At 41.3% G+C, this 15,678-nt stretch overlaps 1 protein-coding gene and 1 long non-coding RNA gene across 2 annotated transcripts; both read right to left on the minus strand.

Annotated features, from left to right (window-relative positions):
* Positions 1-536: 536 nt before the first annotated feature.
* LOC109972617 (uncharacterized) lies at positions 537-3,037 on the minus strand. The gene is made up of 7 exons (XR_002276717.1): positions 2,531-3,037; positions 1,976-2,044; positions 1,798-1,863; positions 1,352-1,564; positions 1,040-1,136; positions 769-863; positions 537-688 (listed from the first exon to the last, which is right to left on the minus strand). It is a non-coding gene; the product is annotated as an uncharacterized LOC109972617 (long non-coding RNA).
* A 3,477-nt stretch (positions 3,038-6,514) lies between these two features.
* pnisr (PNN-interacting serine/arginine-rich protein) lies at positions 6,515-14,474 on the minus strand. The gene is made up of 12 exons (XM_020621586.1): positions 14,371-14,474; positions 13,742-13,840; positions 13,392-13,568; positions 12,868-13,106; positions 12,307-12,469; positions 11,185-11,375; positions 10,846-10,986; positions 10,642-10,741; positions 9,454-9,507; positions 8,845-9,039; positions 7,444-8,575; positions 6,515-6,862 (listed from the first exon to the last, which is right to left on the minus strand). Exons 2-12 carry the CDS (start codon positions 13,827-13,829, stop codon positions 6,829-6,831), a joined length of 2,514 nt encoding a protein of 837 aa, XP_020477242.1. The 5' UTR covers positions 13,830-13,840; positions 14,371-14,474; the 3' UTR covers positions 6,515-6,828.
* Between the last annotated feature and the right edge of the window lie 1,204 nt (positions 14,475-15,678).

Raw genomic sequence — 15,678 nt, forward strand, 5'->3', positions numbered from 1 at the left:
CAACTTTAAAGCTGTTGCAAGGAACTCACATGACATTTGGGCTGGTGTTTGTCAGAAGGTGTGGGAGAGTCCACTACGTGGAAGAAGGTTCTATGGTCTGATGAGAACACAACTGAGCTTTCATTCTGTGTCAGCCAAACGCAGCACATAACAGGCTTACACCATCGCCAGCAGGAAACCTTTTCCAAGCAATGTTTATGATGGCACTGATGAAGCATGATAGTAGCAGTGTGATGCTGTGGGATTGCTTTGCCACAGAATGCCCTATACTATGAGAGTTGAGAGACAGATTTATTTACCAGTATGACCAAGAACATATGGTAAAGCAACAGGAGAAAAGCTTCAGCAATGCTGAGCAACCAAATCTGCCTCTAGACCTGAGTCCACTCTTGTGCTAGGACTTTCCCAGCTAAGAATTTTTTGTTCCAAGAACGTTCCAGTTATGTGCATGTGTTCTTTGTGACAATAACGTTTCCAGTCATTTTTAAACATTTATTATGAAGGTCAACAAGTTTAAACCAACTCTGCAACTGTGTTTTGGATAACAGGAAATTACTTTGCACTGTACAATTTAAATGAAGAAACCATATACTTTTCTGATAAAACAGTCAGTTAACAATCCAACATCCTTCCGCACAGCTTCCCCACTTCAGTGTCTGTCCTCAGATTGTGAAAGTGCCCTAACCACCTACAAAAAAAAAGGTGCATTTAATAAACTGGAAACAAATAAACTGTTTTGATGGATTCAACAAATCGATGATTACTAACCTGAATTCCCCTGTGGAGTGCATACTTTAAAGTCTCTGCAACAAAGTGTTCAAAGACCTGCTGGGCCACTGCCGGATGTATTCTGCAACATGCATCTTAGAAGAATAAAGAAAAAGAAAATAGTTATGCTCATGTGATGTGATGTGATGCTTTTTTAAGAAATAATATTTGAGGCTATGTAATAACTTAAATAACATAAAAATAACATTTTCACTTGTGTACTTACCCTTTATGACTTCATATAAAAGCAGGTCTTTAAACCTTTTCCTACCTTTTCGGCCCTTCAGGCTATAGGTTGCCCAAAGGGCATTGGTGCCAATTTTGTGCATTATTCTACTTCGTCCACCCAAAAGGCTCAGGTAGTTAACCTGACAGATATAAAATAAGTTTACTGTAATCTAATGCAAATTCACATTGTTTTTACCAGGTTATGTCAAAATAATGGAAAAACATTAAAAAAAAATATTTTGGAAACAGACGGACTTCCATCACCACTGCATTAATTAAAAAAAACAACCTTTGTATGTGAAAACCTGGCAATACAGCTTAGACTTTTTTGATTATGAAACCTTTATTTACATACCATTTTATTTCCATAGTTCTGGTCCCTCAGCTTTGCTGAAGCTTCTTCCAGTTGTTCTGGCGCATCCAGTGGTGTTCCAAAGTCCTCCAAGATCTCAGGGTCCTGAGATGTAATACCATGGCCTATTGCAGAATTAATGGCCTCAAGACGCTGCTCAATTTTTACCCAGTTTCATTAGGATTAACCTGACATATCTTGTCAGGCTTGAATCCTCTGTAATAGAAGATATAATTTGATGTTAATAGCATGCGGAAATGCTGAAAATTTTGTCACTTTAATAAAGAAACAGATCTGCTTTATTTTATCTGTCATAGATCATTTAAAATACACCAATATTAGTGCCAATGCAGCACCTCTGGATTGGTTCAGGACATCTCTAAATACAATACACATAAAACACTAAGAGTTGCGCTATGCTTAGCTTGACTTTTTAAATTCAGACTTACCCTGGTCAATGCTTGCTGTTGGTGTCCTTGGGGACATTGCTGAATTCACACTTGGTGATGGTGAACCTTTATTTCAAAGAAGGATACATTTTTATTTACTGTTAACTGAGACCACTAGGACAATAATCAGTTTATAGTTATACAAAACAAAACCCACAAATCAAATATGAGCACCTACTTGGATTGGCTGGACAAGCAAGAGGAGAGGAGTGAGGAGGGCTGCTCATACATCTGGTTTCCACTGGTTCTGGAGGTGGGAATTGCAAACTTTTTAATAATTTAAAAAGAATGCAGATATAGTAATTTTATAGCACACGATGTTCCCTATTGAACCCCAAACCTTATAAAGGAACAAACAGTTTATGCACTGTTTCTGCTGTTAACATTTCTCAGTGCTGCCCCACCACACAAACGTCTTTGCTGCCACAGCAAAGGAAAGAAAAGTCTACTAAAATCAATCATTTAATCAAGAACCTCAGTAACTTGCCTGGAAAGTTAATAAAACAACAGGTCGAATATACATCAGTATAATGTAATAAAATAGCAAAACACCACAAACTACAGCTTCCACTACTGTTATGGACATAGGTCATCACAGTGGGGTGCTTGACTGTTTTGGTTTGAGAGGGTGTACCTACTGAATATAATCATGATATCCTGACTGTAGTACATACAAAAGAAAAACAAAAGTTACTGAGAGCCATGTATCATTAATGTGATCAAACAGACTTACCAGAGTTATCATCAGCTCTTGCCCTAAATGGCACTGCTGACGGGGTGACTATAAAATAAAAAAATAAAGTTAATGGTAATTCTCTCATGGTTACCATTGCACCTGACAGAGCCTGAGCTGTATAACAAAGAACATTTTGGAAAATTCGCTCATAAAAATGAACAAAACTGCTACAGACCTGACACAGAGTCACCGTGAAGTTCCTTTTTCAAGGGAACGAATGCTTATGAAATCATTTAAATCCTGTTTTGTAAAGGCTGGTTTTAGTTTTTGGTTTGAGTTTTGATATACAGCCAGTGCGGGTGACACAATGGCGTGATGGTTAGCACTGTTATGTCACAGCAAAAAGGTTCCGGGTTTGGGCCCGAGCTGACTCTGGGCCTTTCTGTGTGGAGTTTGCATGTTCTCCCTGTGCATGTTCTCTCCCAGAGATCCATAGTATATTTCACCTGTCATTACCTAAACCCTTCTCTTTAAATGCCGTCCATCCATCCATTTTCCTCCACTTATCCGGAACTGGGTCACGGGGTCAGCAGTCTAAGATGCCCAGACTTCCCTCTCTCCAGACACTTCCTCCAGCTCCTCCTGCTACTGTATTACAAGGCTAGTGCATTTTTAGTTGTTGTAGTACTTTATACTGTACAACACTTACTTCCCTCTTTAAATGCTTTTATTGATTTAGTAGATGACATTTCATGTGTATGCATGTGTGTGCTTGTGAACAGGGTTAGGGGTTATGATGATTAGGTGTTAGGGTTAGGATCCCAACTGGAGTCATCATTTTTATTATCAGTCACACCTGTACTTTTCATGCTACAGCATGTCAAAACGTCTACTGTGAAAAACGCCTATTGGCAAGACAAGTATGTTTAAATTGTTCAGTAGTAATGCAGTAAATGTCAGGTCTTCTCTGGAATCAGGAAGTAACAGGCTTTGTAGGAAACGTGTCTACCACTCTCAAAATGTAGGTGAGTGAGTGAGTGAGCAAGTCCGAATGTACACAGTGCTTTGCAGTTGGTGAGTACATTGATTTTAGCAGGGATTAAATCTGCAAACTCTTTCTAAACTTCAAACCTACTCTGCCTCCATATCCTCAAGACATATTGACAATCTGACAAAGTGAGCACACCATTGTGTTCTTTCTTTGCAAGCTCAGCTGCAGTATTATTAATTACTAGATGCACAGCAGGCGCCCCCTCTTTTCTTCTCTCATTGTCTCTCAGTCTGACATTCATCCACCTTAATTCTGGCGCTAATAATGTAGCTGAGGCATGTATAGCATAGCTGCTACCTTTATTTTTAGTATTGTTCCTCTGATGAATGTTCTTTCAAAAAAGTGAGATGTTTTTATGACAACTTTGAGCACTGTATCATGAGTAAACCATCTCCACTAAGCCATTTGCATTACTAATTAAGTTAGCCTAACCTCACAGCATGATGCAGTATATATTTTTTAAATTGTCCATACAACAGTATTGCTGATCGTTTGTGACACACTCACAAGCCCACGCTTCTGTGGTTCTCCTTTATCACTGCTGACCTCACTCACTGCAGGTTATATAGCAAAATAAATTCTGCACACTATGTCTAGTATGTAGTGATAAATGTCTGTTGTTTTACATTTTGTCAGTGCTACACTCCAATTCATGAACCCTGAGAAAGGTTCTTGAGGGCTCTAAGAAATGAAAAGTTTCTTGATAACAACTTTAATCAACCTACCTTGATTTATGTTGCACAATGGCATTTCCTGGAAAACACTGATCACCTCATTTCAGAGGTGCTATTTCTGCCTTTACTTAGAGAAATCATCAGCAGTATTCAATAATTCACAGCACTTTACTTTCCATTATGGTTTGTCACACTGTGGCTTACACAAGCAGCAGACGCATGTGTCACCCCAGCTTCCTGCACACAGCCAATCTGATGATTGAAGTCTGCTTTGGGAGATTAATTTGCTAAGCATTCCTTATGTAATGGTAAAACTGCTTAGAGAAGAGCCTTAACAGGCAGCATGACTTGAAAAGCCACACTGTATATGCCTTATCAATAACCATCACCGCATCTCCATTCATTAATCTTATTGGTTCTGTTATACCCCAGTTCTTTTCTTCCAGCATCTTAGGTTTATATAATGCGGTGGCGGGCCGTCAGGGCTGGCCTAAACACTATTAGAAGCACTGACCTACATTTACAACCAAAATTTTAATATTTGTTCCATGAAATTGTATTAATTTATTCCCAACAGTCTGTTCTCTTCATTTCGTAGTATTTGTCTTGGCTGCACCGCTTCCAGTACGTGTATGTGGATGTTAGATTTTTTGTCCAATCAGATTTCAGCCTCTATGTGTTGCCATGTCAATCTAATCTGCCCAGGGCCTTCAGAATCAGAAGTGCTGGCCCATGTAACTTAAACTATATTAGCAATGGGACTGTTTCTTTAACCAATCAGATTTCAAATTCGCCTCACAGGGCCAGCTAGCTGGCCCACAATGATGTCAGCATTTTTCCGTCCTCTGATTGGTTGGTCAGAGCAAAACTAGAAAAGGGCTTACGATGGAACTGAAACGCAGAGATCACAGTTGCGGTTGTAGTATAGAGGTGTTGGAGTTGTCTTAACTGGGTTTCTTGCTTTAGTAAAAACGGTATTCAGGTGACTCAGGTGTCTCAAGTGTGGCATTAATGATAAAAAAAAGTGCTATACAAAGCATAAACAGTTGTGTCATGCAATAATTTGTAAATTGGCTGGAGCCAATCCCAGCAGGTCACCTGTCTACGCTTAGAGACAATCACATACACTCACTCCTACGGGTAACTGAGCGTCACCAGTCAACCTAAGCTGCATATCTTTGGACTGTGGAAGGAAGTTGGAGATAACCGACACAGGTACAGGGAGAACATGCTAACTCCACACAGAAAGGCACCGGGTCGACAGGACTCGAACCCAAAACCTTTTTTGGTCTGAGGTGACAGCGCTAACCACTGCATCACCATTCTGCTCTGGAGAGCTACTGTAGCACCAATTGTTGGAAGACATAATGCTGGTCCATACTGAGTAAGTTGTCAGAACACACTGTGTCACAACTTACTCAGTATGGGGCTGGTCAGGCTGCTCATTTTTATTATACATACTGTACAGCCACACAAAATTAAGACAAGTGCACTGGTAAAGATTTAGATAAGGTAAGATCCATTTAAAACCATTTTAGAAAAGGAATCAAAGTCTTGGAATAGTTCCTTTAATTGGTAGAAAGCAACCATGTGCATGGAAATTAGTGATAACGGCAATGCAATGACAGCTAGTGGACCGACGTGACAGTCAGATTTGATTACTTAGTACAGTGTGTCCATGTGCTACAGTATATTTTGCCTAATGGACACCTCAAAATACAACCCTATAAGGTCTTTATCTCACAAAACCACTCAAGACCATAGTTCTATATTTTCCACCACAGACAATTCGGGATTCAGTGTACATGTATCCTTTATATAGGCACATGTTGAGGGTGAGTGGATATGTATGCACCACAGCCTCCAGTGAGCATAGCGCTCCTATGAGGCCAGGACACAAGTTCCCTTGACAGGACTGGGTCTGAGTGTTGTAATGTTTTACAAAAGTAATACAAATTGGATACAAGAAAGGGCAAAAATGCAGTGTGACATTTGAGCAAGTGAAGCATTTCACTATGGGCTAGCTGTACTCCAAGTTTCACGTCTGTAGCATTTCCAATTTATTCATCATTTTATGAATACTCAGAACGCCATTAAAAAAAAACTCATAAGCTATAAGAGCTATCAGTGTGAAAAATAATAGCATAGCTCTCACCATTTGAGAACCATTACGTACCCAGAGACAGCAGTAGCTTGTTTCTGTGCTTCATGATTGTGCTGACTTACGAACACTACCTTGTGAATGCTCAGGAAGTGTTAAGAAACGCGATTTGAACTGTTGAAGTGCATTATGATCAAAAGCACAGTGCAGCCAAACAAAGAGCAAACAGCTTTATTGGACATTTTACAATAATGGGTGGAAAAAATTAACCCTCTTATGGTTTAAAATGATACAGCTTGAGATTTTAGTGTCCACCAAGATTTAGGAAGCTTTGCATAATGAAAAGTGAAAACTGCTACCATTCAAACTGTCTTGCAATTCATTCAAACTTTTAAAACATATTTACAAAGACGAAAGAAACGTATGAGGGGGGTTCACCTACACAACTGCCTCCATAATGAGACAAGCCTGTTCAACTCATGGAATTTAAAATCGTAAAGTGCACAGATCAGGAGGTAAACTGTGCTCCTCAACGTCTGCTACGACGGGAGGGGGATGCTGACCTGCAAGAGAGGCATGAACACAACATTAACACTGCACCAAATACACTTAGTCGCGCACACTACAAAATACAAACATGCACACACACTCCCTCCCACTAGACACACTGCCAGAATATAAAATACTGTATATATAGTCTCCATTTAACCAAATGTTCTGCAGACTTTACATCAGCAAAACTACCCTGTGCAGCACAGTGCAAAGCCAGAAATGAATGAATGTTCACTTGGGCATTACTAGGACCTTATTTTCACATTTTAACACACTGTAGGTTAGATATAGGTTCTTATGAGGCAACAGAGGGCAACATGGAGACTTAATGAAACATGTTAGATATGCATTAATAGCACATCTGCATTTGACAGATAAAACAATCATGAAGCTTTAAAAGCCTTTATTGCATCAGAACTGACTTTACAGTTTAGCAGATATGACTACATTTGACAATTTTTCATAACAGCCAACAATTTTCATAATTTTCCTAGTTAATGAAATATATGATTAAAAAGAATCCAGAGAAATCACAGTAAGACATACAGTGAGAACATACAGTAGGTAAAAAAGAAAAAAAAACGAATACTACCTTGATCGCGACTTAGACTTGTGTTTGCGGCTTGCCTTCTTACCAGACTTGTGAGATTTTTCCGCTGACCTCGAGCGGCTACGTTTGGATTTCTTAGATTTCTTTTCCTTGCTAATTTCTGGGGTAGGGGATCTACTTGAGTCAGAGTCTGAGTGTCTCTTGCTAGCTTTGGCGGAGCCCTTTTTGCTGGCCCTGCTATCCTGTCGGGACAGCTTCTCACTCTGAAAGGCTGTGCACGGGTCACTCTCTTTCCTTTTTTTCAACCTGCCGTTATCTTCTGCAGATACAGAGCTTCCTTTTTCTTTCTCCTTTTCCTTCTCTTTGGCCTTTGGTTTTTCTTTCTTTTTATCAGACTCTTTCTCCCTATCCTTATCTTTATCCCTCTTTTTCTTGTCTTTCTCATGGCTACGACTCCTTTCTCTCCGCCTGTCTCTGTCCTTGCTCGAGGCCTTCTGCTTGTGTTTGCTGCTACGACTATGACTCCTGTCCCTGCGCTCTCGGCTCCTTTTCCTTTCCTTATTCCTGTCTTTGTCCTTCTCTCTGTCTCTGCTGCGACTATGGCTATCTTTGTCTCTGGCCCTGGCCCTGCCCCTGTCTCGCTCTCTGGATCTGGACCTACTTCTACTCCTGCGACTTCTACGCTCCCTGGAATCACTGCGTTCTTTCTTGTGGCGGCCTGACCTTTCAGCACTGCTCCTCCTCCTGTCCCTGGCCTTCTCACTACGATCACTGCGATGTCTATGGGAGCTGTGACTGCGGCTGCGGCGGCGAGCCTTGTGAGATGAAGAGTGGCTACGCCTCCTCTTCCTTTGTGGGGAGGAAGATTGAGAGGAACTGCGGGAAGATGCTGAGGAAGAAGACGAAGAGGACGAGGAACTGCTGTGGCTAGGGGAGGGGCGGGAGCTGCTGCTGCTGTGACCGTTAGCCGGGGAATCACTGCCACCTCTTCCTAATCGCTCCTTCCCTCTACTTGAGGGCTTGCCCTCACTACCCTCCTTTTCACTACGGGACCTACGCCTCTCTATTAAGGGCTCCGCCTCCCTCTCTTTTGCTTCCTGCTTGTGTGGATTCTCTGCCTGGCCCTCATCATAGTCCCCCCTTTCTCTGCTCAGTCTCTCTTTCATCATCTCTTCTGTGGACACAAAAACAAAGGCTTGGGTGAAAAAAGAGAAACTATCAGAGACTGTTACAATGTGAAACACAATGGGAAAGCAGCGAAAAACAACCAAGTACCTAAGCAGTAAAAATACACCAACAGTTAGAAAAAGCATTCTACAAATATCTTTATTTTACTTATGGATGAGCACATCTGCTTTCACCAGATTCGAGCATTTTCTTGCATCCTAGTCAGGCAAGGTAGCGTGTTCCTACAGTGAACCTGTAAAGAACCTCAGGTCTTACCACGTGCAAGCAGAGCCTCTTGTGCTTGTTTTTCTTGCAGCTGCAGCATCTCCCGCTCTTTGCGGCGAAAGGCATCCTGCTTCTCCCGGATGCGGTGGCGCAACTCCTCCTCATCTGTATCAGAGGATTCAGACCCTCGCACGCTGCGATCATCCTCATCCTCACTCTCATCTGAACCATAGTCACCAAGCCCGCCTGCCACAACAGAGCCCCCAGGTTGTTGAGTGTTGGAAAGGACCAAGACCCATTCTCACAATTAGGTTCCAACTTTTGAAAACCCTCAATCCTGACCCAGGATCCAAGTGAAAGGCATTTTATCCTGTACAACTTTATATTTTTTCACTAATAACCACTTGAAACAAATGAATGCATACATATGGCCTTTAAAGAAACACTAATATAAATACGGTGCATTTCAGAGCATGCTCTTAACGTCAAAGTGTAAAACTAAAATCAAATCATTCACTAAGACACCACTTCTGTCTTAATCTTAAAAATCAGGAAGCACATTTGGGTGCTATGTCTTGTGTTAACAGCTTTTCCCACATTCCTACTAACACACTGCCATAAGTATTGACCCCCCCCAGTAACAGAAAAAGGGATACTCACTGAGACCAGTCAGAGAAGCCAGTGCACTTGACTGTGCCAGCTGTTTTGCAGGAGCTTTGATTCACATCAACAACAGGAACAACATGTTAAAACACATACTGCCATTTTCTCAAAGGCAAGAGAGTCGCTAGAGAAGGGAGTGACAGATAAAGCACTATTCACAAGAGCTGCCATTGGTAACAAGAGAAAAAAAATGGAGAAAAGAGAGAGGGTTAAACTTCTGTCACAAAATCCAATCAAACAGTTGGACAGGAGGGAAAAACCAATCTGTACTAATGCAGTCACTTCAATGAAGGAAGTCATATCTATAGGTGGATGTTGGTCAGAGTCAATGCTGAGACTTTATTCAGTCATACAGTCTTTCTGCAGAACCTTCAATACCATGATGACAAATTTTCTTAGGCTGCGTTCAGACTGAGTTTCAAAGGTGGAAAAAATGCAGACCTCCCCTTTCATTTTGTTGCCTTCCCTGCAGCTGGGACCAGCACTGCAGGGGGTTCCAGCAAAATTACACAGCACCATGCGAAATGTTGGATCTGGTTCAACTTTTTCTGCAACACATAGTGACATAATCCGGCAAAGGCGCTGCACTGACCAACCAAATAATGGGGGATGGTCAGAACATGGACACCCATAAGAAGACTTGTTTACCATGAGTAATCTCTGATATTCACTCTTAAATTTGGGGCACAGGTAAAAATGCATCATAGCAACATGCCATGTGTTTTTGTTAGTTGCTGGATGTTAAACAGTGTTTTTTTTATCTGTCCATGCTGAAACACTGGTGATAGGAATTGGTGCCAACATCGAGTACATTAGCAGTATGGCTAACCAAAACACAACTGAACCTCATGGGTTGTAAACGTGAATGAGGTTACACACATATGTAACCCCCCCTCCCCCAACCCCTCACCCTTCGACCAGTGCAACCCCGCTGCAAGGGGCTGCGTTTCAACGCACTCAGTCTGAACGCCCATTAATACTCTTAGTGAGAAACACTACTCTGCTCTGTCCTGATGCATTAGCAGAGAATGGTTGTTAATGTATATCAGACATACTCACGTTTCCTGCTCAATCGCTTTAGTTTACAGGGCATATTTGAGTTTTAATTTAATTTAAGGAGATTTAAACATAATGTCTGGGTGAGAGGCACAGATGATGCATAAACTGGAAAAGACAAGAGCAGACCTCGGATGGCTTTCCGGTGAGTCTCTTTGGCCACATGCAGGATCTCTTCATTAGTGACCTCGAGAAGGATCTCAGTCAGAAGCGTTTTTGTCATGAGCATCTTCATACAACGGGAAAAAACAGAAAAGCCATTATTGTCAACAAATCCTTTACAAAACTAGATAAACTACAACAGTGTGCAGTATAAAAACTCATCAAACTGACCAGCTGGAATTCCTTTTCCTCCTCAGTCATTTCAGGCTCACTGTCCTCTGCAGGAGGCGATGGGCTCCTGCCAGAAAATTCCCTCTTCAAGGAGGTCTTTTCTTCGTCATCATTGTCATCGTTCCCCTCATCATCACTGTCCTAATGCAGACAAAATCGAAGATGGCTCCAGTCAACAAAGCAACATTTATAAAGGTAATCACTGCTGCAGCTCTGATACGTGCACTAGAAAAAACGGTTCATGACCTTTAATGTCCTTTTATCACTAACACAACACAGGGGTGTAAACTGTTTCAAAGAAAACCATTTTGCAGTCATGGCCAGTCATGGGCTGCTTACAAATTTACTCCTGCGGGGTACGCGAGGCCCATTGCCCGCCTCTTCTGCCTCCTGCTCTCTGCCATTGTCTTTTGCCATTTCTGCACGCTCCTTCTCCATTCTCTCTCGCTCCAGCTTCTTCTGCTTCTCTCTGTCCATCTTTTCAAGGCCCTCTCGGATCCATGCAGGTAGTGTGCGTCTTTTGACAGCATCTGAAGTGACATCCAAGGTCAAAATGAGATACCTACATATTGCCAAGTTCTAAGATACATTAAACCCTTTTGAGCTTAGTTTGTAAAATTACCTACGTTGATTTTTATTTATTTATTTTTACAATTTTACTATTTATTGTTACAATTACAACTGCCTAGCTAAACTGTGCCAAAGAAACAGTCATTAAGGATAAATAATACAAAATACTGTAATAGTGTAAACTGTATGGAGTTGAAACTAAGGATTATTTTCCTTACCAGCTAGTCTGGCAATTTTCTCATTTATTAATCAAATAGAGAAAATTGTTCAGTAGAATTTCCTCAAGTTAAACAAGATGTCATGAAATTGTTTATTTCATTCCACCAACAGTTCCTGAACCAAACATATTCAGTTTACTATCACATAAGAAAAAGAAAGCAGCAAGTCTTCATGAAGAAAATGTTAGAGCATTTTATTATTATTATTATTTTTTTTTTGTCGTTTGGCTTTTTTTTTCTGGAAAAGTAACGATCATCAAAGTAGTTGCCACTTCATTTCTGTCAGTAAACTGATTAATCAAATACTTCTTTCTGTTCTAAAGTTATAACAGTACCATAACTGAAAGGGAATGGATGTTATTATGGCATTTTACTGTTAAGAGGCTTTACAGTGCAAACATGGAAGGGATAATAAGAGAATCATTATGGCAAAAATATTCTAATGGCTCTTCACAGTAAACTATTTCTAATAATAACAAAAACAGTACTTCTACCTTTACTTTAGTAATTTATGTCTATGGTACACTTGGATGTCATTTGTCCTGCTTTGTGAAGCCACTGTCTTTGAAAAACAGCACACAAGCCATACAATGCAAAATGAACTTAAAGCAGTCTTTAAGTTGATTATCGTAATGCAGAAGGCTGGGTGCTAGTTACATAAAAACACACTCACCTAGTGGTGCTGGGACCTCCTGCTTGACAGGGAGCTGGAGGGGGGATCTGGGCCGGTCTCTGAACCCGGGTGGTCTGGTATCTCGTCTGTTCTGAGGAGGACCCTGCCAGTATGGGGAGTGGAAGCCTGTGGGTGCGGGGGCAAAGGATGAAGCAGCTCCATGCTGTGGGGAGAAAGCACAAACTAAAAATTAAAAGGTAGTTCAAAGTACAAAATGCCCTATAATACTGCCACGAACTGGCATTCACTGGGTGTGGGGTTGTTGTCCTTCCCCAGATTAGCTGACATTCATCCACCACTCCTGACTGCACTAAAAAGTCTGTTTGGTTTAAAAATGTTAAGGTAAAAAAAAAAAGAAGAAAAAGCTAATGAAATAATACCAAACCATGCTGGATCCTCAACAAGCCAACACTCTCCTCTGCACCGCATCAAGAAAGCAATGAGTGAAACACCAAGACGCTGGGACCCGGCACAGTTTCTATGGATTGTTCCTTCATGTGTTACTTGGCTGTCACACTAAAACTGAATGCTTCAACAGTTTCTACTGTAGCATCTGCATACCTGATAATCAAACTGGTTCATGGCCATGGGGGCCATGGCGTAGCTGTCGGGCTGTGCCCCATACCCATGGCTGTTCTGGGGGTAAACCCCATGGTGGGATTCAGAGTTGAACTCCACGCTGTCCTGGCTGTTGCTGTCCTCACTGGGGTTCACCACATCCATTGGTCCTGATCCTGGAGGGATCCAGGCCTGGTCAGGTGGTGGAGGAGGAGGAGGGGGCTGGCCATGTATTCCCCATTCTGTTAATGACAACATGATTAGTAAATAAAACCAAAATCATATGAATACCTAGGTATAACCACAGGGGGAACTTGAGCTTTTTAAATTCTCAATATCTGCTCAAGAACGACTTAGTATCTGGCCTTTAAAATATTTAAGCAAGATAATAATAAGTCAGTCGTGAATGTTCTGCTTCATTTTGGTATCAATTACAGTACTAAAAAAAGAAGAGAAAAGAATAATGTGGGGAAAAGAGTGAGAAAAGGGCAACAGTTTGCTATGGTTTTGGGGTGTTAAATATGTACCTGGCTGCCAAATTCTGCCAAATGCTGGGTCACCCTGGAAGGCACCATGATTGCTCTGTCCAATAGGTTCAAGGCCTGGGATGTCCTGGCCATTTGGCTGAATGTTCTGCTGCTCTGCTCCTGTTGATTCCTTCTGGGCTATCCATGCCTGTGCAAGAGCAGCCCAGTCCACTTGACCTGCACAAAGCCAAAAAATTAACCCCGAGACTGGAGAAGACACCCATACAGAAAGTATTACAGCGCACGAGAAACTCCTGTCAATGTTGTGTGAAACGTGTAAAGAAGCCGTGCAGATGTGCATATCGTTGAAGGAAAAATGCTGTAATTGTATGCGTGCATCACTCACTGACCTGGATCTTGCTGATGCTGGAAAGACTGCATCCACTGCTGCTGGCTCAGAGGCCACTGCGGCCAGGGTTGTCCTCCCTGGTCCCACATCACTTACACACCTGAAATACCAAGGCCACCTATGTTTAGATTTTGATTTGCACTCAGCGTCTTTTGTTGTTTTGGTTTATGTGCATTGTTAAGTGCATGTACATTACACATAGGTCTCGCCAAACAGTCAGAAAGGAGCTTCGATAAGCGTGCTAGCGTTGCCATAAGCTAACCGGCTAGCTGTATGCTAGTGACTCTAGTTAGCTAGAGACAATTTCCTGTGTTGATGTAAAACACAGAAACTATGTAGTGCGGGGTCTTAAAGCATCCCTGACGCCCAATCCTGTAATAAATTCAGTTCCGGTTAAATTTCTCTAAATTCCTTAACCTCTAGTCTATCTGTGCTCATACGTTTGAGAGATAACGTTAAGCTAAACCGAGCTAATGTTAGCCAGGGTAAAATTGAGAGCTATCACATGTCAGCACCATAATCTAACCGGGTGAACAAATGTGCCTTCACATTTAAATTGCATTCCGTGCTAATGGGAATGTGTGAAGAAAACTTAAATCTGCGCCCTGCTTTCAGCAACATAATCCCCACCTTTTCCAGACAGTTTTTCTATGTCGTTGTTGTTCCGAATCAAAATGGCTGCACGAAAGAGGCGTCCACCAAGCCTCTGCTGCTGCATTCTTAGGCTGCCGGAAATTAAAATTTTTTTTTTTTCGGGGTTAATTTATCAGTATACTTTTGTGACACTGCCTACTTTTTCAAATAAATGACAGGGTAGTAGCAAGGTAATGACATTCAAAGGTGTAAAGAGGTATGCCATATGCGCATTATTAGACATGGTTAGAGAATTAACTCTTTAACAGTACGTGTTTTGACAGCAAAAGAATTGCAATGCTAATCTTGCACATCAATCACAAATTTCACTCATTCATTTGTATGTAGGCGGTTTATCCATTAGTAATTCGTGTCTCGCCATGATCTATTCATTACAAAGTCGAAAGATTACGAGCAGCACGTAAAGGAAGCATTGAGACTGCGATGCAAAACAACTTAAAATGTATATGAAAAGTCACTCATGTGGTTGTTGTAATTAAAATCTAAAATGATGCAGTCAGGAAATGTTGCACGACTACTCTTATTCATGTTGTATACAATAAATAAATAAAAATATTGTTGAGGATTTTGGCTTTTTTATGCAAAGACAAACATGTAGGCCTGTACACTCAAGAACATGATGAGCACTTACTTCTCATCTCTTGAATTTTACGTATCATAAGAGCTAAGTGTAATATTTTTGGTTGTTGTCAACAAAGTTAAATGTTTTTTGAGTGACTCTTGTTTTGGTGGGCACAGACTGGTATTTCCAATTCTCCAGTTGTTCGGTGTTCTTCATGGAATAGTTGGGTCTTTGTGGATGTGTTTTGTTGGGAGGGAAGTGCATGTGGGGAAATGGGCAGTGGAGGAGGTGATGCATATCAGACAGGTGCTGGTCAAGGCAGAGTGAGAGAAGTTCCAGCAGTACAAAGATATCTACATCGCTATGAAGAAGGGAAAGGTAACTACTTCCTGTATAACACATGGTCTACAGTATGTGTCATGAGTAGATGCATTAATCAGCCAACACTTAACAGTAGTAACTCCCTTTGTGAGGGAGGAGGCCTGTAACTTTATTGACTACACCATTAAGGGAAGAACACATACAGTATATCCCTCTGCTTAAACTGAAAGAAAGGAATAGTTGTTGTCAGCAAATAACCAAGATTGTATCTTATGCAATTTAATCTGCTGAATACCCTTGTTTGATGCCTTTGTGCTGGCTACAGCCATGGCAGGAGGCATTATGTTTTTGGGTTGTCTGGCCAGCTCATTCTTGTGAACATATGTTCCATTGTTTGCGTG

This window comes from Monopterus albus, unplaced genomic scaffold (assembly GCF_001952655.1).
Source record: "Monopterus albus unplaced genomic scaffold, M_albus_1.0 scaffold262.1, whole genome shotgun sequence".
NCBI lineage: Eukaryota > Metazoa > Chordata > Actinopteri > Synbranchiformes > Synbranchidae > Monopterus > Monopterus albus.